The sequence below is a fragment of the Triturus cristatus genome, chromosome 3_1 (assembly GCF_964204655.1).
Source record: "Triturus cristatus chromosome 3_1, aTriCri1.1, whole genome shotgun sequence".
Lineage (NCBI taxonomy): Eukaryota > Metazoa > Chordata > Amphibia > Caudata > Salamandridae > Triturus > Triturus cristatus.
In genome coordinates this window covers 1,062,133,556-1,062,161,019 of record NC_140583.1, presented here as the reverse complement: position 1 = coordinate 1,062,161,019, position 27,464 = coordinate 1,062,133,556, and the positions used below count along the sequence as shown (strand labels likewise).

The 27,464-nt window shown below is 46.7% G+C and overlaps 1 protein-coding gene across 1 annotated transcript in view; it reads right to left on the bottom strand.

Annotated features, from left to right (window-relative positions):
- Positions 1-10,764: 10,764 nt before the first annotated feature.
- The window catches only part of CXCR5 (C-X-C motif chemokine receptor 5), a 34,585-nt gene continuing 17,885 nt past the window's right edge, over positions 10,765-27,464 (bottom strand). Inside the window, exon 2 of the mRNA XM_085645874.1 lies at positions 10,765-14,488. Within this exon, the coding sequence (XP_085502000.1) occupies positions 13,367-14,488 (1,122 nt within the window). The 3' untranslated portion in view covers positions 10,765-13,366. The remainder of the gene's footprint in view (positions 14,489-27,464) is intronic.

The following is a 27,464-nucleotide window of genomic DNA, read 5'->3' as shown; positions in this document are numbered from 1 at the left end:
GAGGGTCCAGCTAGGGAGACGGAGCAGGCGAGGCAGCCGGCAGCTGTGGCGGCTCACAAATGCCCCCACGGTAGGCGTTCCAGGGGCCCCAGATTTTCACCCACGCCCCAGGCTTACCCCTCGCCACATACACCACCTTTTCACGGAACATACACCAATCCATGTGCTCTTTCCAGGCTGACACCGCAGGGGGCCTCTGGGATCCCCACAATTGAGCAATATCACGTTTCGCTATCATGTATCCCAGAGTCACCCACCGCGTCTGCGGAACCGAGTAGTCATTCGGCTCCCATACATTCAACAAGCACCTCCTCGCTTCGGGCAGCAGCGCTACACGCGTGACCACACGCAGGACCTCATGCACACCACGCCAGAATCGCTCCACCTTCGGGCACTCCCACAGTATATGCATAAAAGTCGCCAACGCACCACAGCCACGCTTACACAGTCCGTCACCGGCAAAACCCATACGTAGAAGCCTTGGCCCCGTCACGTAGACCCGGTGAAGGATCTTGAGCTGGACGAAACGAAGGCGAGCCGGGATGGCCACCTCTTTCGGAGAGGCCACCGCGGACATCCAATCCTCGTCGTCCAGCTCCAGCCCGTCGGCCACCCACGCCTCGCGTAGACTAGTTAACAGGCACGATCTATCATTAATCAGCTTCTTATATATGAGGGAGATCGTGCTGTCCGGGACATGGCCATCCAGCACTCTGTCCTCCAGGGGGGACGACTCCGGAATGGATGCAACATCCGGGAAGACGGAGCCCAGCGCATGGCGGACCTGCAGGTACCGAAAGTACTCACTGCCCTGCAGCTGGAACTCCGCCTGCAGCGTCTCAAAAGTTTTGAATCCCCCCCTCGTCCAGAGATCCCCCACTGTGCTGATTCCGATCGTGTCCCACTTCTCGAAGCCCTTCGATGTCCACAGGGAGCCCAGCCTCTCAGATGCATACAGTGGAGACGCCCGGGTCAAACGGTCCTTCCACCCCATAGCTGCACTAGCCGCGTGCCAAACCCGCACCATGACACGCGTCGGTCCCGTCAGACGGGAGTCGGGCGCGCCAGAGTACAGCGCTCGATTGTAATCGCCACCGGGCAGGAGCATCTTATCCATCTCAAATGCCGGGTTCAGGGCGGGCCCGTAAAGGCCGTGATTAATTGCAGCTAGTTGGGAGGCCCAGTAATACCGTTTAATGTCCGGGAGGGCAATCCCTCCGTCGTACCACGGGAGCGTCAGTTTAGCCAGGGCGATACGCGGCCTCCCGTCCCAGAACAGGCGCCGCTGAAGGCCCTCCACCTCACGAAAGTAGCGTGCCGGAACCATATCCATGGTGTTCTGGAGGGCGTAGAGGAAGCGCGGCAAGGACATCATTTTAAACAAGGCCGCTCGGCCGAGCGGCGAGAGCGGGAGACGCCGCCAGCGCACCACATCCTCCCTCAAACGCTGGAGAGGGGGCAGCAGATTCCGCTCATAGCGGGCCTCCGGGTCAAGAGTGATATATATACCCAAGTACCGGAAACCCTGGGAGGCGATCTGGATCGGGCAGTCCCGCGGCAGGACCGGAGCCTCCCCAGAGAGCACGTAGACACAGGATTTCGCCCAGTTAATGACTAGGCCTGAGTTGCGGCCGAAGGAGCGCAAAACGTCAACTAGGACGATCAGGGACTTGCGCGGGGAGGCAAGATACAAAAGGATATCGTCCGCGTAGAGGGACACACGGTCCTCGTGCTCGGGGGTCCAGCGGAGACCACGGATGGACGGGTGCCACCGCAGCCACTCCGCCAGGGGCTCCAGGGCCAGGGCGAACAGAAGAGGCGACAGGGGACAACCCTGTCGCGTGCCCCGCCCCAGCGCGAACGGGGCCGACACACGCCCGTTCACCACCACCTGCGCCATCGGGCCCGAATACAGTAATTTGACCCAGCTGATGAAACCCGGGCCGAACCCAAACTTCGCGAGCATCGCCCAGAGATATGGCCACTCGAGCGTATCAAACGCCATGGTGGCGTCCAAGGACGCCAAGATGGCTGGCTCCCGCACGAATGGGACACGCGCAAGCACACCGTGCAAGCGCCGCAGATTAAGCGCCGTGTTGCGGTGTGGGATAAAGCCCGATTGGTCTTGGTGGACCAAATCGCCCACCACGCCAACCAACCGGTTGGCCAACACCTTGGCAAGGATTTTGGGCTCCGCGTTCAAAAGCGAGATCGGCCTATAGGATGTGACCCGTTCACGGGGCTTCCCCTCCTTGTGAATTACTACAATTGTGGCCAGACGCTGGTCCGGCGGGAGGGAGCCCTGCGAGTGGGCCGCGAGAAACATCGCACGCAGGTGGGGTGCCAGCACATCCGGGCGTAGCTTATATAGCTCAATGGGGATGCCATTGGGGCCCATGGCCTTGCCGGATGCAACCGAGCGAATAGCCGAGGCAATTTCGTCCGAGGTGGGAGGGACGTCCAGCGAATCCCTGTCTTCCGCCGTAAGGGAGGGCAGTGCAATGTCCCGAAGCAGGGCACGGGAATCCGCCTCCGAACAGGGAGAAACAGGGGAGTAAACTCCGCGGAAATAATCCGCGAAGCAGGAGACAATGGCTTCCGGCTCCGTGGCACACGCACCATCCACACTCTCAATCAAAGGCACCACGCGGCTCGCTCTCTCTCTCTTATCCAACCACGCAATCAATTTGCCGGCCTTGTCACCCACATCATACAAGCGCCCCTGCTGCTCTCTACCAAGGCCCCTGGCCGCCTCCGTGACGAGGGCCCGGTAGGCCGCCTGCTTTAACTGCAGAACATGTAACTTGGCGTCTGTTACCCCGCTTCCCAGGTCACCCTCCAATTCCGCGATCTCGGCCTCCACCCGGGACACCTCCTCCCGCTCGCGCCGCCGGGCATTGGCAATAAAGGAGAGGGCCTCCCCTCTAAGAACCACTTTGAAAGCCTCCCATAGGGAGATGGCAGATGGGACCGACCCCACATTCTCCTCAAAATAGCGCTGCAAGGATGTGATCAAGTCGGCACGAATGGTGGGGTCGCGCAGATACCAGGCGTTAATCGGGGCCACCCTGCCATCCCCCCTCGAGAAGACATCGAAATGCAACAACAATGGGGAGTGGTCTGAAATACCCCGTGCCAGATGGCGCACCTCCCCCACCCTCCCGGCATGGGCCGCCGGGACAAGGATGTAATCAAGCCGCGAAAGACTACCATGGGCCCCCGAGTGGAAGGTGTATTGTTGCAATACGGGATGCTTTAGGCGCCAACAATCCACCAGGCCCAGTGTGTCTAAGAGGCCAGGCAGCCACGCCTGTGCCCGGGGGAGGTCCCTAGGGGGGTGGCGATCCATAGATCCAGAAGCAACCGCATTAAAGTCCCCTCCAACCACCAACAGGCCACTCGGAAGTTCCAGAAGGAGGCGCCCCAGGTCCGCAAATGTAGTGGCCTGTAGCCCAGGCGGGACGTACACCGACACAAAACTAAACACTCTGCCCTCCATACGTCCCACCAGAGCAGTGTAACGCCCCCTCTCATCGTGGTGCACCTCATCAATCTCCAACGGGAGCGAGTTCCTAACCATAATACCCACCCCCCGCGAACCCGAGGTGAAGCCAGAGTGGGCCGCCAAACGATATCCCCTCCGATTCATTGCATGAAAGGTGTTACCTATAAGGTGCGTCTCTTGCAGAAAGACAACATCTGGGGAGACACGTTTTAAATACTGCAGGACCACACCACGCTTAATCCTATCCCCCAGGCCGTTAACATTCCATGACAACACAGTCAAGTCCCTACCCCCCATCATACGTCGAAACAATCGGTCGTCTCCCACTGAGCAGTCTAAAGACAACAAAACAATTGCGGGTTTGCCTTGCGGTACGAACAAACAACACCCCCCCCCCACCCCCCGGTCCCAACAAAACTCCCCCCTCCCTGCACCCCTGCATGAGCCCAGACAGCCCCCCCAAAGTGCAGTGTGCCTGTCGCCCCATAGCTAAATACTAACTAGTCCCTCAGAGGAGGAGGGAAGCCCCCAGCAGACCCCACATGACCTCCATGGGAGGGGAACATACTGAAGCAGTATATGGTGAAGGAACAATGTCTCGAGCAAGGCAATACAGTCACCCCTCAATTCTGGTCCAGCGGGCCCTCCTCGCCAGCCGCGCTCCCCCCACCCCCCCGGCCCCGATCCCCAGGCAAGGTGTCCAACCAGTCCCCAGCCGCCTCGGGCCGGTCGAAGAAATGCGTTCGACCATCCACCTCCACCCGCAGCTTAGCCGGGAAGAGCATTGAGTACTTAAGATTTAGGTCCCTTAAACGACGTTTGATGCCAATAAAGCTCTGCCGCTGCTTCTGGACCGCCGGGGTAAAGTCCGGGTAGAAGTTCACGTCCATGTTGTCCAACCTGACCGGTCCCTGTTGCCTGGAGGTCTGGAGGATGGCATCTCGGTCTCGAAAATTAAAGATTCGGGCAATGAGGGGCCGCGGCGGGGCACCGGTCTTAGGGCGGCCCCCGGGGACCCGGTGGGCACGTTCCACCGCAAAAAACTTACTCAGCCCCCGGGGCTGGAGATGGGTCAGGATCAAGTCTTCCACGAAGAGATCCGCCGCCTCCGCCTCACGTCCCTCCGGCACACCAATAATACGGATATTATTCCTCCGGGCCCGACCCTCGGAGTCCTCCAGTCGCCGGTCCATCAGGGCGCTCGCCTGGCCAAGCCGGCGCACCTCCCTCTGGAGGGCCACCACGTCAGTCGTGAGGCTCGTTGTGGTGTGGGTCAGGGAGTCGACTCGGTCGTTCGTTTTTGACAAGTCCGCCCTCACCAGGCCCACATCCACCAGGACCGAGTCAATCTTTTGCGCCAAGGTATCAAAACGCTGGTCCACTGAGGCCTTCAGTTCAGCGATGGCGCCCATGACGTCCCGGAGGGTTAGATCCACTGGCTGGGCAGGTGCCTCCGTCGGGCCCACCGGGGATGGCCGCGATGTCTCCGGAGAACCCTTTTGGAGCGTGTAGCGGTCCATACTATTGGCCTGGTGCGCCGTGCCACGGCGGGTCGTCTTCACCTTCGCACGGTCGCCATCTTGTTTGGTGGCCATGCTGGCCCTTCCACCGTCGTGCCAAGATCTCCAAACGGGCCGCCACACCAAATCACGGGTGTCAAGGGGGCGACCACCGAGCCGCGGGTCGACCCACCGCCGGCTGGTCAGCTGGGCACCTGGACAAGGCCACACCACCGCACCCCGCTCCGCAGCCCGACCTCGTCAGAGAGCAAGGAGGGCGCAAAAGCGAAAGTGAAAGCGCGGGGTACGCGAGTCGCCCAGCCCCGCACGCCGCTGTTATTCACCTTGTCCCCGGATCGCGCCACTACTCCAATCCGGGGGGCCGGCGAGGAGAAGGCCGCAACCTTCAGTCGATGCTCCCACCGGTGTTCGGGGTCCGATTTGAGCCCAAAAAACGGGTAGCGCCTCAGCTCGGGTTCCCCGACACAGTCCCCTTAACAAAGACAGGATATTTCCAGGATTTATTCAGGAGGTCGCGGAGGTCCTCGGGAGCCTCGCACCTACGCGGCCATCTTGGTTGCGCGCTAGGCTCCTCCACCATATACTCTTAATGGCAGCATTGCACTTACAATGCCCACTTACAATGCCCAAGAATGAACTTGGGCATTATAGGGGTACATGGCTCATGCACCTGTACCCTCACCACTGGTATAGTGCACCCTGCCAGAGGGGTGACTGATCTATGCCAGGGCAGTGGATTGTGGGCATGGCACACAGCCTGCAAAGGCAGTGTGTGTGTGTCAGGGTACAGGACCTCTAAGGGTGGCACAATAAGTGCTGCAGCCCTTAGAGGCCTTCTCTGGCCACAGGGCCCTGGGTACCTGTGGTACCTTTTACCAGGGGCTGACGTGGCCAGAGATGCCAATTGGGTTTTTAGGCTTCAATGCAATTTTAGGGAAGGAACATAGGCCCTGGGTACCTAGTTGGCAGGAGCCCAGGGCACACTCAATCAAAGAACATCAGCAATTCAGCAAAAAGTGGGAGCATACCATGCAAGAAAGAGGGCACTTTCTCACAATCGTCTATGCCACATCCACAGGGATAACTTCCTACATACCGCAACACAATTTTGTCATGTGGAAAATGCCCATCATTGGATAAAAAAAATCAAATTCTACTTGAATGCTCATAAAAATGTCAGTTGCAATACAGAAAACAACTTCATCACAAACAATTGGCAGGATAGGCTGGTCTTCAAGCTGAGCACACACATTTTTGAATTTTTTTAGAGCTGTGTATACTGTTGCATAGTTTATGATTGGAGATGGTATTACTGCTAAAAACTCAACTGTCTTTACTGGGACGGTATTCTGGGAGAGCACAGCATGAATTCCCGCCCATGGAGGAGCTGGCTTTTCTTTACCCTTTAGTCCACACCGAAAAAGCAATATGATAAATTCAGTTACATTAGCTTTGTGGACTGCAGCATCAGGTAGAAGAAGATCCATGTCCTCAGCCACTTTGAAACTTTCTGTTGGACTGTGGCATGTTGATGACTTGTAGTGATTTCGCACACGTTGGCAAGGCGGTAGGGTTATAAGTTTGCAGCTTCATTTGTTTATGCCTGCAGCTGACACAGCTTGTTTTCCAGCAGCTACTTCATTGGTACTGTCTTGAAAGAGCACCATGGCAGTATCATGTGTGCAGGATGTTCTAGACAAAGAAGAGCTGTCTGCTAAATTAAAATTATCAAGAGCATCAATTGTAAATCCTTTCCTGGTAAAGTGATTTGGAAGTAGTGTGCTGTTGGATTCATAAGAATTTACAGCATGAGCTACTAACGAATATGACACTTTACTCTGCACGCATTTACAATGAGTGCCATTTCCCTGTGTTTCGTTGTCTGCAAAAACTTTTACAACGCAGGTCTTTACAACGCAATCAATTACAACGCATTGTCCATTACAACGCAATTTACTATCCTAACTCCACTGGGGCGTTGTAATGGGGAATGCGTTGTAATGGTTTGCTTTGTAAAGCCCTGCAATGTAAACGTTTTTTCGGAGTAAAAAAAGCGGGGTAATGACATGCGTTGTAACGCATTCAGAGTAAAGGATGTTTCCCGCTGCTAACAAGCTCCTGCTCCATACTATGTCATTATAACTTATTGATACACTAATACTTTGCATTGAAGTGATTAGCTCTCTACGTTTGCACTTGTCATAGATTGTGTGGGCAGTCATCGTGTGTAGTGGAGTTTTCTTTTTGCAGTGATGTAATTCATAAAACAAGATTTAGAAGAGAGTACATTTGCACAGCATAAGCCTGTTGATTAATGGGAATGTCTTCCACTCCTTCGCTAATTTCTTCAAAGGCATCATCAAAGTTGTCGGCTTCTGTTCGGAACTCAAGAACTTTAGTTTGTGACAGTTTCCTTTGCTGATATTAACGCCTTAATTTCCGCCGCGGTGTAGGGCGTTCCATTGAGTGGGTGGGGCCGCGTCGGCCAACGGACGTGTGCAGCACTACCGAGGTAGTGCTCGCAATCGCCGTTGGCCGACGGGCGCACTTAAAGGGTTAAACAATTATGTACAAAATGTTAAGACAACATCAGGCATTCTTGTTGACTCCCAGGATTTGTGGAGCACTGGGGCATCACAAAATTTGTGATTAAGATTTAAAATCTAAATCTTTCAAGGCGTTTCTTAAAATGGGTCCTGCTGATTTTAGTGCATCCTGTGATCTTATTTTGGCAGCAAGAGCTTCAGGAGTCATATCAGCTGAGAACACCATAAGTGGCTCATTCTTTTTGTTAGTCTGACAAAAACGAATTCTGTTATTGTACATTCTCATCAGAAAAATCTCAATATCATTACTAGGCATCAATACGGTTTCATCAATGTTGACCATTATTTCTCTGATCTCACTGAGTGTAAACCCGTAGCTAGCACTCAAGAGTGGCTTTAAAACTTCATTTGCTTTTTCAACGTGCGCAAACTTAACTGAAGGCTGGCGGTTACGTTGCTGTTGTGAGCTTATTGTTAATTCATATTTTTGAATGTATGCACACATGTGTTTCATCTTGGAAGAAACTAGCTGCAGATAAGAAAATGTTTGCCCTTTGAGACTCACATACTCTGTACTTTGTTCTTTCATCAATCCCTTTAGCCCTTGTTCTGGCTAAACCACAGATAACACATTGAAGATCCACTACTTTCTGGTCAGTTGTTGGAGGGGGATGAGGGGTAGCCATCTATCTTCTAAGTGGATGGACATTGGGTCTGGTTGTCGTCACTCTCTCAGAAGACTCCGATTCTTGTTGTAATTCGTAAGTTTCTGTAATTTTTTGACACATTTTTTACAGACTTTCCATTGTGTATGAATTGTAGCACTTGTTGTTACAATGATAAAATATTTCACCCTCTTCACCTATCAGTTTCAATCTTTTGTGAACTTTGCATTGCCGTATTTCTGCAGCATCTTGAACTCTCTTCTGCCCAGCGGAAGCTGATGTTAGCTTTTCGTTCAGATTTGTTTGGCATATGACACATTTTTCTTTGTCGAAGAAGCCCTCAAATTTTGTAGCTAGCAATACTCTGTCAGGAGGTAAAGATCCTATGTTACCACCTGCTTCGCTCATGTTTACAAATTTGACTCATCGGAAAACCTGAAGCAAAACCAATTTTAAAATAAATTACCAATATGATGGCTAAAATTTTCTGTCTCTATAAGACTACTTGACCCCCAAAACCTCTGTTTTGACACCAAAATGAAGTATATAGGTCTCATGGTTCCTGAAATATTACATGATCACTGAAACATATCTACCATTTTTAAAAATGACGTCCAAAAAAATTCAACCTGGATTAGCAATTTCTATCCAACCTAAATTACTTCTCTAATGATTCAAAAATTAAAATCTCTGGACAACAATTTCTTTACTGAGTTATGTCAAGGGCCATGACTACACTGCGCTGGAGGCTAAATTGATAGGGCAAACAAAAGATATGGAACAACTCTGCCTTGTCCCTTTCCAGAATATCTTTGGCTACAACAAGTGGGAAGTCAGCTTCACCTTCATTGAGAGGCGCACAATGTTGTCTCATTGAAGGCTAGGAGTTAAGGCCCCAGCCCCTTTTTTGGGGAGTTTCTTCATGGAAACACCATGCACTGTATCAAATGGCTTTGCTATAACAGCGTGAGAAGGATCCTTCACATGTTGTCATATAGGGAAAGTTTAGCTACATTAATGCCAGTAAAATGTTACCCCATACTTGCTGGTATTTTATGAAGCCTGACTGGCAAGGGGAGATAGGTTTTGGCCATATTTTCTCCAGGTGCAAAATAAGCATTTTTGTGTAAGTCTTGCCTGTGCATTTAAGCAAACCTACTGGATGGTATGAACCATGCCATTCAAACGTCCTAACAGAGATCAGAATAGCCTTACTGGAGGCAAGATGAGCCTCTGAGCCCACGCGCTTTCGCTGCAGCCACGGTGCCCCAGAAGAGGTGGACTGGTAACATATAGACACTTCTAACAGATATTTGCTCTTTCTCTTCCCCTGTAGTTCTGGGGCGGTTGTGTCCATCTCAAGCTCTCCACATTAAAGATCTCATTCATGTTGGGTGCAGCAAACAAAGTTTATTATTACAAAACCCCAAAAATTCGCTGCCAGATCTTTTATAAAGGGTCAATGTGATGTGATTGTCTACTAAGAGTACTTGGTAAAATATGATGCAAACATAACCAAAGCAAGTTCCATTAAAACATCAGTTAAAGGGGTATTTTCATCATGCTGAACATTTTTAAATCAGTTGAATTTAGCTATGCGGCGATAATGCCCCATGCTATGATCTCAGATGTGACCTCGCCTATGGCATCTCATATGATGGCAACTATAACTTCACAGACCACTGATATGGCATTAAATATTACAAGATATGGAGATAAAAAGCCGTAGGGCTACCGACAGCATACAGATCTTCTGCCGGGGTTACATATAATCAAAAGGCTGGCTCAATATTTTACTTAATCTGCTACTTGAATTTCTCTCTGATAACCCGTTTTCATCTTCTTTTCTGCCCTTCTCTTTCAGTAGCCTAAATTTATTTTTCTCAGCACTCACGACTCCGCCTTTTACCGCTGCTTGGCTTCTCCTGTTTAATGGGATAAAATAATGTTTCTGTGACGTTGCTGTTGGCAGCAGTCCACCAACGTACCTCCCCCGTGTGACTGACTGGCGAGGAGCCAGGCTCCCATCATCAAACACCATCAATACATTCCCCAGAGGGAACATGTTATTCCCCCCCCCCCCCCACCCCTTTTCTTAACTATCTATGTGCATGCCTGTCAGAAACATAGTCTGTATTTAAAGGTGCAGCTCAGATTTCGATATCTTCCTTCGTCACTTCCCCATCCACCTCCAGTAAGGTATCCTTGATTCCATGCCTAGTTTCCGGATTGCACCTGCCTAACTTCTGAAAAAGGACTGACATACCTATATGAGAAAAAAAATCATTTCCTTTGCTTGTAAACAAACCAACACGGGTGAGAGACCTGCTTCTCTGAGATAGGCTCTGGTTTCTTTCTCCTGGTCCCTGGCTGTGTTAGGACATTGTGTTTCCTCCTGCGTCACACATCCGTCCATGCACCTGGAACTAAAGACGAACCTGAGGTGTGTTCATCAGCGTGAAGCTAGCCTCTGCGGGAACAGGAGATCCCCACCACCTCTTGTAGCTTAAAAAACAAAAAGACCAGTATTTTTTTTAAACGAGCAAAACAATTGTTTATTAATTTTTTTTAAATCAGACTCAAACTTCTCGTCAAAAAAGCTAAGCATTGGAGATATATAACACTGCAATGAAAAATTAACATATAAGCAGGACGCTATCTGCGTGTTCAAGTTTACCCCCTAAACCACCTTGGAACCGGTAGAGCGTTTAGTGAAACAGACTAGTTAAATGAAATCTATTCGTTTTTTAAAATAAATACAGCACACAGAAACCAGGACCTTCAGCATCTTTGGTATCTACCTGGGAGAGATGTATGTACTTTTAAGTGGGTTGTTCATCTCATTTATCTGACGAGAGCAGTAGCTCCAGACATCATTTATGCGCGATTAGAAACATACATTTGACAGAACATGTACATCCGGTACTGGCAGCCGGGGGGTGTTTGCCACAGCCACAACCTTTACCTCCTTGAACAGGTACAAAGCACACCCATCAACAGTGGGGGAAGCCAACAGCACTTCACGGCAGGGCTGCTGCTACATCGCTTTAAAGGGACATTATATAATTTCGAAGTTTTGGTAGGCAGTGGGCAGTGCCTCACACTGATGTTTCTACTCCTGGAGCAGAATTTTGTGGGACCGTTCATGAAGCAACTGAATGTTTAATAACTTGTGAGCATTTATATGCACTTCTAGGCTGGATATAGTCTAAGGATGCAAGTTAGCTGTCTACTACACACGTACATTTCTTTTCCTTTTACTGAGGGACTATCAGTGTTGATTTCTTGCGTCTGCTCCAATAAAGCTTAAAGACACAGGGGTAATATTGTAGTTTTTTTTATTCAAGACATACTCTCATTCTTGCTCTAGGTCAGGGGGAGTTTATCGCCCTTCATGCTGTGCCGGCACTGTCCTATTCTGCACTTTTTCCTTCAGATATGTTTCCCATGCGAAGGGAAAGCAGAGATGTCCAATGACGACAATACAAGGTTGCAACGTCTTAAATACCTTCAGATCCTATAATTCATTACACAACTCCCTCCTTTTTCGAGCGAAACTCTTCCCCCTATCCTTGCAGACAACCTCATGCCTTAGGGCTGGAATGCGGGTCCTTAGAGAAGGGCTGCAAGGTCCTAGCTACCCTCACCTTGTATAATTCACTACACCAAAACTCCCTCCTCCAGAGAAAGAGAGTTCACTCCTTAAGAAACCGCTTGTTTTGGGTATGACCGAGCCTTCCACCTGCTATAATGGGGAACACAGCCTATCAACTGACTGCAGTGCTAGTTTGACTCTGTCCATGAAGCTCTGACCCTCAATGCAATGGTTCCTGTCATTAAGCTTCTAGCCTGCAATTAAGACTGTCCTCTAGGGGTTGTAAAAATAACAGAGAAGGAACTTAAGGTTTACCGTCTCGGTAATTTCCACCTCCAGGGAAGATTAAATTGGGAACATTGGAGTAAGCTGACCGCTTATCATTTTCTCGTCCACAATGTTGCTAGATTTAAAGCCAAAGTAAAGGCCTGTCTCCACGCCCCCTCCTCCAAGCACATATACTGCTATGACTTTGGAGGACTCTTCCACCTATGCCTACTTTTTGACAGAAGCATGAGTGTCTTTAGATTAACGCTGGGCGTAGTACGCAGAGTGCCACTACGTGGAGCTCCACGGAGTTAAAAAAAAAAACTCTGTGGAACTCCACTCCGCTCCACCCTCGCAGAATAAAAAACATTTTTAAAAAACTGCTTACCTGCTCTGGCATCTCCGGGCTGCCCTCCTCGCATGCGCAGTCCTCCCAAGATGTGCAACGTAGGGGTTTGCGACCGGCGAGGACGAGGTTGGCGAGGAGGAGAGACCACAGCAAGGAGGAGGGCACCCCGGAGACACCAGAGCAGGTGTGTTTAAAAAAAAATGTTTTTCTTTGTGCCTGGGCAGGGGCTAACTCCGCTCCAACGCGGAGTCGGATTTTTGCCTGAACTCTGTGTTCCCAACGGAGCGCGGAGTTGGCAAAACTCCACAAACTCCGTTGGCGGAGCAGAGTTCCCCACCCAGGCATACTTTAAATATTCCAATTCCTACATTACCATATTTCTTTCTTAATTTCACTTTTGAAAATGGGCATCTATTTTGAGCAAGGGAGGGCGAGCCTCCACTGACACCCAGGTAATAGAATTGGGTAGCCCTTATTCTTTCCTCTCAAATTTGTCCTGCCTATTTGTCAGCAGAAATGTCTTCAGTAGAAGGACAGAGGCTTGAGCTGAAGATATTGAGGAGGGGCTACATGGTAACTAATGGGATTCTTAGACAGTGTAGAGTCAACCCCCAACTCAGGAGCTGGAATATCACAGAATGGGATTATCGCTCCAGCTGCATAGATGGGGGATGCTGTGTTTGTGTGGATCCTGCTTTTAGGTGCCAAGAACCTCCTCTGTGTAATGTTGAGGGCAGTGAAGTTGTGCCTCCGTCTACCTCTGCCCCAGTCTCTTCTCTGCTTAAGGTAGACACACACATGATTTTGGTACTGGCAGAAACTCCAGAGCTCCCATCCCATAAATTCTTAGGTGTCGTTTCTGGCAAAGCTGTGGTTGTTGCCTTTGCGACCTAGGGAGGACCTCCCCGACAGATCCACCTCAGTAGGTGGAGACGGAGGTGGCATTGTCAGAGTCAGTCCCACTGCTTCTTTTGTTTAGTTGAAGCACCCGCTGCAGCCCCCTCTGACCCAGGCAGCCCATCTGTCCCAGCACCCTCAGGAGCTCCTGGCGGAATTTGACGCTAATGAAGGCGTAGAGGATGGGGTTGAGGCAGCAGTGCAGGAAGCCCAGCGCTTCTGTCACGACGATGGCGCCAGGGAGGTATTGGCTCAGGCTGCAGTCCTGCACCGCTTCCAGCTCCAGCAAGGTGTCCAGGAAGATGACAATGTTGTATGGGGTCCAGCAGAGGAAGAAAACCCCGGTGATGACCAGGGCCACTCGCACCGCCTTCTGCTTCCCGAAGCCTTGCGATCTGCAGAGTGCCCGCACAATGGCTGCATAGCAGACGCTCATGACCAACAACGGCACCATGAAGCCCATCAGGTGGTACACAAAGCGGTTGGCATGCCACCATCTGCTGCTGTACGAGAACTGCGAGTAGACGCACCTACTGTAGTTGTAGCTTGGATTGCTGCTGCCATTGGCATTGATTCTGCTACCCACACCATTGACATGGGACACCTCCAGCATAATTAGGGATGGTACTGCCAGCAGAAGGCACAGAAGCCACACCGCCAAGCAGGTCAGGTGGATGGAGGCAGGATTCCTCTTGTTATAGGTGTGCACAGCATGTACCACAGCCAGGTAGCGGTCCACGCTGATGCAGCCCAAGAGCAGACTGCTACTGAAAAAGTTGACCTTGTGGATGGAGTACACTGTCCTGCAGAGGAACTCACCGAAGATCCACCCGGCAAGGACCTCAACCATGGCGAAGGGGAAAGTGAGAAGCAGCAGAAGGTCGGCGATGGCCAAGTGCAGCAGGTAGTTCTCAGTCAGCCGGCGTGCATGCTGGTAGCGCATGAGGATAGCCAGCATTATGCCATTACCTGCCACTCCCAGGATGAAGACCAGCAAGTAGCCGCACAGGATGAAGTGCATCTGGAAGGAGAGGAAGTTGGAGCTGCCTTCCAGAGTGGTGGAGTCCAAGGCAGGGCAAACATAGCCGGGGTATGTGAAGTTGTTGCTGCTGTAGTTCATCTCATAGGATAAATCCAGACCACTCTGTTGATAAAGAAATAGATAAATGAGTGAATGATACTTACACTACAATTCGTTGCCTTGAAGGAAGAGTGTTGCATATTCAGAGATAGACTGGCCAATTAGAGGGCCACAGAGAATACACCAAACTGTATCCCACCACTTCCAACATTTTGTGAGGGTGTGACCTGTTAAGCTGCATAAGATAGTCAGGCTGCCCTTAGATTTTAGGACCTTTCTGAGACACTGACCTGTCCAGGAACTAATTCCCCAGATTTCCTCTTGGGCCAGTCTGCCTCTGTTCACACTCAGCTGTGGTAGATAGTAACTAGTCACTTCTACCAGGCTTTGTACTTCTCAGTAGAGTGATTTACACTCCAGACTTTGCACTTTTACACACAGTACAAAACTACACCAAGTAATAGTGTCAAAGAGTTACAAACAATATTTGTTCTTTCCCAAGTTATTCATTTGGAATGTCTACATCTTATGTCCATGGACCCAAGTTAAGAGTGCAAGGTACCTATTTCCAACATATGTATTCCACAGGCCCCACAGGCCCCCTGGCCCAAGGAACTGTGGTTCCATGAATATTCCCATATTCTAAGCAGCATACCAATGCTTCCAACACTTGCAAATGGCTTCCTCATCAGAGCATCAGGATTCCTGAATGAAATGTACATGTTCTTTTGGTTGCCAGTAGAGGATTATTTCTGCTCACCCCTTTCACCTGCCCTTGACTCCAACCTACCTCTACAGCAGACGTACTACTGGTAGCAACCACCATATCCCAGGCAGCAACTATTTTTTATCTCCTTGCCAAATTTCTCACCACCACTCACCTCTACTGGGGTCATAGACAGGTCATAAGCCCTCCAGGAGCCCATCAAGAACCAAGTGCAAGGTGTCTCTTGGACATTCATGAAGAGACTGGTCATGAGGGGATCACTTCAGAAGCACAAGGTGGAAGGATAATGGATTCCCATTGTTAATCCCTATCTGTATCTTTCTCTGTAACTCTCTGTCTCTCTTCCCTTCTATTTCTTACTCTGTTTTCTCTCTCACAGACGCACAAATTCCACACACTCATGTAGCTCTCTTCTAGGCCATGCATTAATAACAGAGAGACCTCACCACACGCACCCAACACCATGCCTATATGCCTTAATTGGGAGCCATTGGACACTCAAAAGTCCCTTCTACCCAAAAATAGTTAGTTTAGACATTTTCTCAATTATACTTTACAATTTGCCTTTCTAAAACAAAACATGCTGGATGGACCCTCTTGCACCTCAGAAGCACAGCAGGGCACCAAACCCATGTAAGTGGCAACTCAACAGCACTCCACCAACAGCAATAGTATCACGTATCACCCCCGGGTGATACGTGCGCTATAGCAAATACCACTAACATAACATAACATAGAACACACCCATTAGAACCACTCAAAGAAAGATTCCTTACAACGTGCAAAACAGTCACACACACAACATTGCGTCAGAGCTATTTCCCAGGGTTAATGTTGCTATCCAGTATTCATATCTGTATAGACTATGCTGTGAGCAGCCAAAGTTCTCAGCTCACTGAAAAATGGCAAAGATATACACATCTGTTTATATAATACTATAATGTTCTCAAGTAGGATCTGGCTCTTTCTAATTTTACTTTAAAACAACATGAACTATTACTTAACTAGATATTTAATAAATCAATTGTAACCAAACACAATAGATTGTATTGTAATTGCATTGATATAGCGCTTACTACCCCTGACGAGGCGTCAACACGGTTGATAAAAATCCCAAAGCTGCATGGAAAGTGTGCCCAAAGTAAGGGAGTGTTGCCATACTGTTAAGACCTATGCCTTAGGTGCAACCCTCGATGCCTTCTGCCAGGTTAGAATGTTAATGTGATTCTTTGTTGGTGTTTGATAGTGAGAGTACCGTGGCTCGTCAGTTACTTTCTGGCTGCCAAGGGATGACCACGCCTGAGTTGTGCTTGTCAATGAAACCCTACAAATATCAGTACATGTCTCCTGCTGTTTTATAACACAGACAAGTGACAGAACGTAGTATACTAATACTGATAACATAATTAAGGGCCCGATTTATATTCTGAAGGACAGAGTATTCTCCCTTGGCCTGGTGGAGGACTTTACATCCACCAGACTGAGACTACACCACCCGCCAGATTTGTAAATGACCGCCTACGTGGCGGCCGTTTATAAGGCATTAGCAGGAATTGCCAACACAGCGGTACTTGTCAATCCATTTTACTGTTTGCTACGGTCTGCCCTTTACTGTTTGCTACGGGCTGCCCTTCAGCAAACTGTATTTTTTAATTTTTTTTAAAGAAAATACAGTTTCAGGCTTCTTCCATTGCCAGCGAGGGGATGGGGGAAGCGTTATAATGTTTTTACTGTTCGGAACAGTAAACAAGCATTTGCAATGCAATAGGTCTCGCATTTATAGGAGTTTGAGCTATTGGCATTGTAAATGACAATGCTTTTTATTTAAGTTTGGTTTTTTAAAAACATAAATAAAAGGCACTATCATTTAGAATGCCAATAGCTCAAACTCGTATAACTGCGAGACCTATTGCATTGCAAATGCTTGTTTACACTGCCTACATTTTGCTGTCCTATAAGAACACTTTCAATGCGCACCTCCGCCAGGCATATTCCAGTCATGTTTTGCTGCATAGCCGGATGCGCCACACCCTCTCTGAAACTACAAACAAGGCAGGGGGTCTTTTAGGAGTGAACCCTCCCTGGGCTACTTCAGATAAGCAGCTAGGGCTGCATGCATAAACTCGGATGACCCCTTGAAGCGATGCTGGCGGGAGGCTGGCGCGCTGCAGTGTGGCTGCTGAAAGTCTGATGTGCATGTTAATCGCATTGACATGATAATATCCCTTTTAACAATGCCATCAACATGCATTCCAAAAGCAAACATTACGTACAACAAATTCATTTTGGTTTACACTCAATAGAAATTAAAGACGGCATTTTGTTTAAAACTAGAATTAAACGCTGGTATCACAGCAAGCTGAGTCCAGATCTAAGGTACTGTTGCCCCTTTTATTTAAACATATTTACCATCGGTCCGTTTTGCAAAGCGACACTAAGCCGCATGCCACCGGCAGCTTTGAACAGTAAAACAAGCTAAGACACAAATGGACTATGTTTGTTGGGGAAAAAAATGTAAACAAACAACTATGTCGGGGATTGCGACGTCGGGAGTGAGCTCCAAACTAAAATACTTGCTCACGCTAAACACACATTCCACATTGGCAAGCAGCGGGGCACTGTGTATACTCTTCCGCACGCTGCAGAGAGTTGGTAAACACTCAGATTAAAGGGGGGGGGGGGCGTTCCACAATAACTTTAATACAAACTTCCGGTCATCTCCATATATCTCAGCCACAGAAGGGAATTCCAGCTTACTACAGAGTGGCGCGAGAGGCAGCGGTTAATGGTGTCCTCTGTCAACATTAGAGACTTTTGTCACAAACTCCCGGTCACCTCTATAAGTCTCAAGAGTGTACATTTGTCAAATAGAACACGTGTGTGCACTTTGCGAATGTGCCTGCTGTCAAACGTGATTGTTGTGTAATACTATCCCAAATGCATAGCCGCGCCTCAGCTTGATATGTACAATGGACACGGTGTGGATGTGACGTAAGTCCAGAGCTGCCGACTATGACACTCTACTCAATACAATATAAATACACTACACACAACAACACGCAAAAACACCTACTTATACCACATCATTAAACTATACTAAATGCAACATATACCATGCATAATAACACTTAATAACATATATTTACATGCCACAAAATTACATAACACATAGTAACATTATACTAAATCCAACACACACCACACATAATGCCACATAATTAAAAACACATTTTTAGACTCTACTCGATACAGCATTATTACAATCAACATACTATCGCATTGTGAATGTTGTGCAGCACGTTGAAAATGTATAAGTTATAATAAAAAAATGTTATAACCATTTCTGGCACCTTATATTGCTGTCTTAACAAGTTGCTGGAAATAAGATACCATGTTTAGTGTAAAACTTGTCCAATCATAAGAGTGTAGAATTAGGATACATTCATGCAGTGCAGAACTGATGTAAACTGATGGAGTGAAGTACTGAGTGAAATTCACAAAGTAGAGAAATGTCTCTAATTGGCGGTGTGGGGAAACTGTATACATTTTTTAACACCCCGGAGTTTCCAGAATTCAGGAAGTGCAAAATTAGAGTAAACACATGCAGTGCACTATTGGAGTTAATATGAGATTACGCTGCATGCCTCTGCATGTGTGTTCTACTGTGGCAGACTAATCGAACAGTCGTTATGAAAGTTGCATGCATCCCACAAAGCTGCGGGTTAAACATATTCTGCAAAGGATTATTACCAGGCCATTGGCAGGTGAGGCCCAAATTATGCGGCAAGATTATGCGGCAGAGAAGGACCAAATTATGCGATGGGGAGGGCCAATTTATGTTGCAAGAAAGGGCAAATTATGCGACCTAATGCGGTACCTTTTCAGATAGTCTTGTTTTTATAATTTTTTCCACATATTATCACTGTCTGGGCAAAGGTCGCACCTCATTACCAGTTTAACATCCAAATGCAGTCATAAGCATCTGAAAGATGACCCGTCAACCGTACCATAGGGCCTTCCACTGCACGGCAAACAGAGATCCCGTGATTTTAATAAAGTTTGTTCTGTTTGAGTTGGAATTTTTTTTGTTGTTGTTAAAATCTGTAGATTGTATAGCAGATGATGAATTATGTGAAAAATGCCCACAAATCCATAATCATGCCGAAAACACGGTGGCCACAGATGCACATAATTCCGGTGGCCCCGACTGTAACAGAAAGAAGTAGATAAAAGTATTGCAGCGGAGGGAGGGGCAGGCTGGGGGTTAGGGCAATGGAGGGGGCACTCGGAGGGAGATAAGGAAAGAGACACATCTTCAGCAATTGTGATGCAGACAGAGCCCTCCAGGGCAGCCCACCCCACTCTGACACAATCTGAGCTGTCACCGAGCCCTGCGCTTCTACAAGATTGTAAACTGGCCGTGGTGATAGTTTGTGGGAGGGGGTGAGAAAACGGGTAAGGTAAATCATGTCTCCCTGAGGGTTACTGTCATGCGAAGATATCTCGAACAAATTTCTGTGCTTGTAGGCTTTTAGGAGTTATACGAGTGTTTCAAAGGTCGTGTGCTAATGGCATATAAGAGCGGATATGGACGCGCTATCCAGGCTTCCTTAGACAAAACTGGAGGCGCTCATGTTTAAACCATACAGTATAGTAAAAGAAGCGAAACAAAACCAGTTTACAAATGTACAGGTCGTCCATTACCGCCTTCCGATCCAATTTCAGCACTTGTTTCACGATGACTGTCTTGCGGGAAAGCGCTTCCTACGGCACGTGCTCCAAACACCATGTGGCACTAATTAGCAGACAAGCTCGAGCGAAGATCCCTTGCCATAAACATGCATTTCCCAGTCCATTATCTCATCGCTGGGAATTCTGCGGCTGTGAAAGTGAGCAAACAAGTGGTTTTCAGGCTGCCAAATGGTGCGCGCGCCCGGCGCACATGCACTGTATTTGGAGGCCTGAAAAGCACTCGTTTGCACTTCCAGATCCCCCTTTAACAAAAGCTCTCGCGAGAGCAGCACTAAAGCGCTGTCTCAGGCGAGACCTAAAAATGTCTACAAGCTTCGAACGGGTGTAATATGCTCTATAAAGGAATTTAAAATGAATACAAAGCCCAGTGTTCAGGAGAGAGCAGCCCGTCTGAGTGCAACAGCACCTCTAGATGTCATCAAATAGTGTCTCCCCATCCCAGTCTCCCAACCCACCCTGGCCAGGGAGGCAGAACTAGGGGCCTCATCTAGTATAGAATGAAATAAAAGAGAGACAAGCTGCCTTGTAGATGACCTTGATATGGGTTTATCAAGGGTTTTAAAAGTCTCTGGCTACGAAGAGAAGGGCTGAAAAGTGGATCCACAGATGCTAAGCATAAGGCAGTATATGAAAATGTCAAGAAGGGAGAAAAGGAAGATTTCCCTCATATCTGCCAGGGTCTTAAAGCGGCCGTTTTTGTACAAACGACCCCATGTCAAGAGCTCAAGGGAGGGCATTTGGGAAATTGGTCTTACTTTGTGTGTGACTGGACGCAGCAGTTGGAACACCAGAGGGAGATCAGGACAGTATATTGTGTTACATTCCACCCTCTTCCGCAATCCTTCTCATGCACGTAGAGTGCAGCAAGCAAGAGTGATCAGAGTGGTAGAGAAGCTACATTCTCTAGTTCAACGCAGTGTGAGGAAGGTAAGTATATGGGTGGAACCAATAGTATGCAAAGTGAGCCTGGGCACACTAACATTCAACTCAAAGTCAGGTACCTCAAATCCCCCAAGATGGAGAGATGGTGTCAATGTCTCCCGCTTAATTCTGGCTGTCCACCAGCCCACAGCATTTCAATCATCATAGATCTGAGCGTGCAAAAGGATTTGTTCAGAGAAATGGGGATATTCACATAAAATAGATCAGTTTTGGGAGGACAATCATTTTCATTAAAGCGATCCATACCACATTAGACTGCGGGAAAGATGACCAGAGGACGATCTGTTCAGAAAGCTTGGCCATGGCAACCCCGTAGTTCTCCCTAATGACTAAGTCCGTATCAGGATTGACCCAAATGCCAAGGTACTTTAGGGAGCCCTTACCCCACAATAGCAGGGAATCTGGAGTGAATCTAATTGTGCTATCTTGAAGGGGGGAAATTTGGCATTTACTCCAGGTGATATTCAAGAGCTACAAATAGCAAGAATGCATGCACAATTCAATTCAGACATTCACCAGGTTTTCTTAAGTACGTGGTCATATCGTCAGTAAGTAGGGAAATGGGCATGTCCAGACTAGTGCTGCCAAAGCTTAACAGCCAGGGTCTCCACAGCAATTGGAAAAAGAATGGGTGGAAGGGGGAAACCCCGAAGGCTGCCCTGAGAGATAACAATAAGCAGGGAAGTACAGTTATTGATACAAATTGAACAAAAGTATTCCTGTAGAAATCATTTTTGGATAACAGATTACACAAATGGAGTTGAGAAAAGATAGTCCTACTGAAGTCTCATAGTTTATTTACAGAATGTATCCTTTTCACTAAGAATAAAATTTGGAATTTAGAGGCCCCAGGACGGATCTCCTGGATATAAAGCATTAAGAAAAACATGTCTGTGCTTGGCAAAAGTGTTACATTTTCAAATGACAAAGAAGCCCATTAAAAAAAAAAAAAAAGTATGCGTGTGTATATATATATATATATATATATATATAATCTACTGGCGGTCGCCAGTAGATAGTTATAGTTAGGACCGTGTTTCCATAGGAAATCCGCAACATTCTATTTGGAATAACTTTGGCGCCGGTCGACGAATCCTCGCAAAATTTTCTAAACTAATGGGGCGCTACGCTCCGCTCCTACCCTGAAAGTCTCGGGGGGGATTCGTCAAGCGGGGGCTGAGAAAAAAGGGGGGTCCCAAAACACGTTTTCCCCATGCATTTTCCCATAGGACCTTTAGTCCGAGCTACAGCCCGAACGGCTGAACAGAATTACTTGAAATTTGGCAGAGAGGTAGTCCTCAGGTCAAGGATGTGCCTTTTGTAGGTCTGGTGTAAATCTTTTCAGTAGGTCCTGAGAAAATAGCATTTAAATCAATATATATATCTGTAAGCGCGCTCCGTGCGCTTACCGTAAGCTTACCGTACGCGTACGGTGCCGTGCGCGAGCTCAATTCTGATTGGTGGTTACATGACTGTAAACATTCGAATCGGTCGAAATCAGGAAGTGTCGGCCGCCATTTTCTGTCTCTCGCACTGAGAAACAAAGGTGGGGAACGTGAAAAGGGGGCAACGAAGAGAGTTGCAGACCCCCTAGTGTTTGTCAGGGGGTCCAAGAAGGACCCAAAAGTACGAAAAATACATTTAACATTTTTTTTTAAAAATCGCGGAGTGCGCGTACGGTAAGCTTACCGTACGCGCACGGGAAAAAAAAATAAAAAAAATAAATAAAGAAGTAACAATCACATTTATTAAATAAATTAAAGGACCCAGAAGGGAGAAAAAAACAAATGTTACTGTGTAAAAAAAGACGAGGCGCGCACGGCATGGACTGCGCAACGGGGGCGCTCGGTGCGCGAAGCGCACCGTGCGCCCACAGAGCGCGCACGGGGCGAGAAGCACACCGTGCGCGCAGGGTGTGCGCACAGTGAAAAAACCAGAAAAAAAAATAAAAAATAAATACATAACTTAGCATTTAAAAAACCGTACAAATTCACTGAAAAAACCATAGGTTTCACACACGTTATAGTTAGGAATTATCATTTACAAAACCTTGCAAATTCACTTAAAAAACCATAGGTTTCACACATGTTATAGTTAGCTGTACATTTCACTCGTAAAAAACCAATGAAATTCCACGTTATAGTTAGATCAGGTAACTATAACTTGCGCGACCGCAATCCACAATGTGTAATTTCAGATGTCATCATTGATGTCATGAGTGATGTCACTGACCATGTCATGAGTGATGTAATATGTGACGTCATCAGCAGTTTATTGTGGGCACGCAAGTTATAGTTACCTGATCTAACTATAACGTGGAATTTCATTGTTTTTTTATGAGTGAAATGTACAGCTAACTATAACATGTGTGAAACCTATGGTTTTTTAAGTGAATATATATATATATATATATATATATATATATATATATATATCTTAGATATAATTTAGGGAAACCCGCTTTGGTCTCAGAATTGTGGTTTTCAAAAATCCCACTAAGGACCTAGACAAGAAAATAGGGGAAGAAGAAAAGTCCAAACAGAAAAACAAATATTATTACTACGCAACTGATCCTGCAATGCGTCCAGAATTTCTTTTTGTTCTGTTCCTGCTGCCAACCACTAAACAAAGTAGAGGCCAGACTGTACAACCCCAAAGTGCATCACTGAAGCCTAATGAGTCATGCTGGAGATGTGCTGTGACATCACAATGTAAACACAGAGGTCAAGGGTGATTCTGGATATGCCTCCATCCAGCCTTACTTGGAGAGAGATCTGTTTATGGTCCACCAAAGTAAAATGGCACTGATGAAACGGCCTGGGCTGTGGGAGTCACCATGCAGGCTGGACCCAGATGTTGCTGGCTGTCTTCCAGGTTCAAAGTGTGTTCCTGCCCAGACCCTCCACCCCAGATCATGCTGCATATAGTAAGGATTATCAGTTCTGCAGTCAACAGGTTGTCTGATGATGAACCACTGAACAATGGCAAGAAATATGAATGGCACATGGACCATGTTCATGACCTTTTTTTATGCAAAGTGTGGAAAGGCATGATAGCGCCAAATGTATTTTCCTATTAACTTAACCTGATTGATCTATGGGGAAGCTTGGTTGAGCTTTTATTTTTATGACATAAGAATGTCTTTGATGTAAACACTGCCACGTTTTAAAGGATGTTATTGAAGCAACGGCACAGATGATTGGTGGTTATTTCCCATGGCAACTGGTTTTCTATTTCTAAGGTCACTGTATCTAGTGAGTAAATATAGACGCACCCTTTTTAGACAAAATGGCAAGTACTAGACTACATTGATGTTCTGTAAGTTGTCTTTGGTGCACGGTTTGCCAAATCATAAGAGTTCTAATCATGGTGACGTCCTTATAGCCACAGAGCATATTTATTTAAATTTTCAGTGCCGTAAGATAAGGCAGACATTTTATTAAGCCACTTGGCAGGGGGGTTAGACAGGGGTGCGTTTTAGCACCCCTGTTGTTTATTATTTACCTCAATGGCATAGCAAAGGTTTTAAAACAAGTAACTAGAGATGTCCCAATTGTCCAGGGGCATCCTTTGCCAGTTCTACTATACGCAGATGATGCGGTCCTCATGGCCCGCACCCCTAACGCCCTCCGTTTGCTTGTGGAAAATTTTGTACATCATATGGAGGGTCTAGACCTGCGTGTGAATTTAAAAAAATCTTTTGTTATGTCATGCGGACCTGGTAAACGGAAACTTAACACCATCCATATCGGGTCTGATAAACTTGATTCTGTAAATTCTTTTATATACCTTGGGGTGGCTTTCGCTGCGAACAACTCATGGAGTGGGCATTTCGCCCACGCCACGAGTAAGTTCTCGAAGGCCATCAACTCAATATTGAGTCTCCCACGCCCTAAAAAATTAGGTGCAACCAGTGCTATTTTAATTTTTTTTAGATTGCAGTGTATTCCTGTTGCCACTTACGGGGCTGAAGTCTGGGCCCCTGCTAAAAACCCCGGCATCCAACGAGAAGAGACACGTTTCTGTAGGAAAGTATTGGGTGCCCCAATTTCGTCCCCTGAACTTATTTGTCACAAAGAGTTGAACCTCCCTTATATCAGCGACTTTATTAGAAGTAGACCAGCCCTATTCTGGTTGAGAATCTGGAGGAACAACGCAGCCTCCTTAACACAAGATATAATTAAAGATTGTCTAAAATGTGACCACGGTCTCTCAATCCCATGGCTTGCTGGAGTCTTAAAATTACTAAGTGCCGTGAACAAAGGAGATCTCTTCTCAGATCCCTCCAGAATCGGATGTCAAGATAAGTTAGAGGTTAAACAAGCATTATATGCACTCTTTGAAACTGAAAGGATGGAAAGGGAAATATCCAAATCAACTGTTGTCAGATACATGGAGAATGACCTGCCCAGGCATCCCCTCCCACTTTATCTTACTCTTCCTATGTCCAATTGGGAGAGGTCTCTGTTATTTCGATTAAGGGCAGGCTTTATAAAATATTTGTTGGGCTTCCCCTTGGGTTATAATTACACCAAAGAACGTAACCCCTGCCCCTGTGATGGTAGCAGCAAACAGAATGATCTGCATTTTTTATTTTTCTGTAAATTTTATTTAAAATACATTAACTGGTTTTTAACACCCTATTTTAGAAAACAAAGACCCCTCTCCCTGGAGGAGTCCCGCTTGATGTTACTCTCCCTGGATACAGAGGAACTGACCTTTCGTACTAGTACCATTTTAAGACTAATAATCCGTGTACGTAATATGATGGAAAACCCCTGAAAGATCGCTGTTTTAGTTCCCTTTTTAATTTTTAAAGCTATTGTATTTTGTACATTGTAATAATGAACTGTTTTTATGTCTGTACTTTTATGAATTCAAGTAATTCGAATAAATGTCTTTTGATTGATTGATTGATATTAAGCCACTTAACTATATCATAATTAAAATTCACTTTGGTGATTTAGTAGTAATTATGACTTAGCCCGTCTTTATTATATTTTAGCTTGCAGAATATTAGGGAGGCATATTATCAAAGCTATCTACCACTCTGTAAGTTAAACTTCATTGAGCTATTTAATAGTCTTTGTGAATTAGCACATGCATGCTTATCATGCGATATGTGAAAGAGAGTCCGGCATGTTACATTATATCATATTGTGTTAGGTGTTGTAGTTGCATGTATTATTAATATTTATTTCATTTAATTATGTATTACCTGGGTCTTATAAGGCATGTGCTTTCCCCTGCCCCTCATGCATTCCCGTGTTGGGTCATGATTTATGTATTCAGTGGTTTGTTCCTTCTATTGTATGTGTGTCCCATGTCAGTTAGATGATTGAGGAGTTGGTTGCTGGACTTACTGCAGTCCAGAGTGGTTCTAAATATTTTTCCATTTTCTGCATATCAGATGTATATCAATCGATGGCGACAAGTTTGTAGCATTGCCTACCAGAAGCTGGACAAATCTTACTATTCGACAAATTAAATCTTGATTCACAACAAAAAAAATAGTCTTTACTCAGATCCTTTAGATATGATGCCTGGATCCTTAAACCTATCTTCTTACCACCCCGTAGAAGACTTGCTCTTGCCCGCACAAATATCTGCACTAGAATGTTTGTCTTATGGCAATTTTTTTAGCTTGAACGAATACATCTTTTCACAGTTTTGACAATGATCTCTTTTAAACCAATAAATCAATCAATCAGGGGAATTGTAAGTGCGCTACTCACCTGTGAGGGTCTCAAGGCGCTGGGATGGGGGTGTGAGGGGATTCCTGTGGCCTAATGCCTGCTCTTGTACCTCCTGACAATGTACCATAATTTCACTTTGAATTATGAGTGGGTGCAACTCGCGGAATTTCACTCGTCAGAATTCCACAGAGTTACTTAAAAACTCTGCAAGATTCCGCAGAGTTCCGCCAGCTGCGGAATTCAGCACGTTAATCTGCTTGTGGTGATTTTTAACGCAGGGAGCTTGTCCAATGCTGTAAAAATTAATGTGAACGGCATTATTTTCTACTTGAACAGCAGCTTTCTCAATGCAGCGGTAGCGACTTTCCACTATTGCCTCTGTTGGGAGATCTTGGTGGGAGGTGTTTTAGCGATTGATTTTCTCGCTCACCAATTTAACGTTGGTGAGCCACGTACAAGTAAAAACTCTGCCACATGGTGGTTGGTGCAGTTTTTTCAGAACTTGGCGAAACTCCGTGAACTCTGCCAGCGGAGCAGAGTTTATCGCCCACCTCTACTTCTAATATAATGATTGATGAAACCACCACATTTGCATTAAGATGCCAACATTCTAAGTGCTTCTATGTGAGATTAAGTAGGCTCTGTGGTAACTGATAATGTGTGTAGAATTTGTGTCTTTCCGTTATGATGTGTGGCTCATCAAAGAAGTGCAATTTCAGGTAGTCCACAACCTCAGCAAATTCATAATAATCTCCAGCTGCTGTACCTCGTGGGGATTACATTCAGGTAGGGGCTCACAAACATATTGTACTTCTCTCCCTAATAAGGTCATCAAAAGTTCTTAATTTACTCAATATCAAGACTTGGGGCCATATGTAGGTAGCATCACATTTACCGATTCATAAATACCGAATTTTACCGA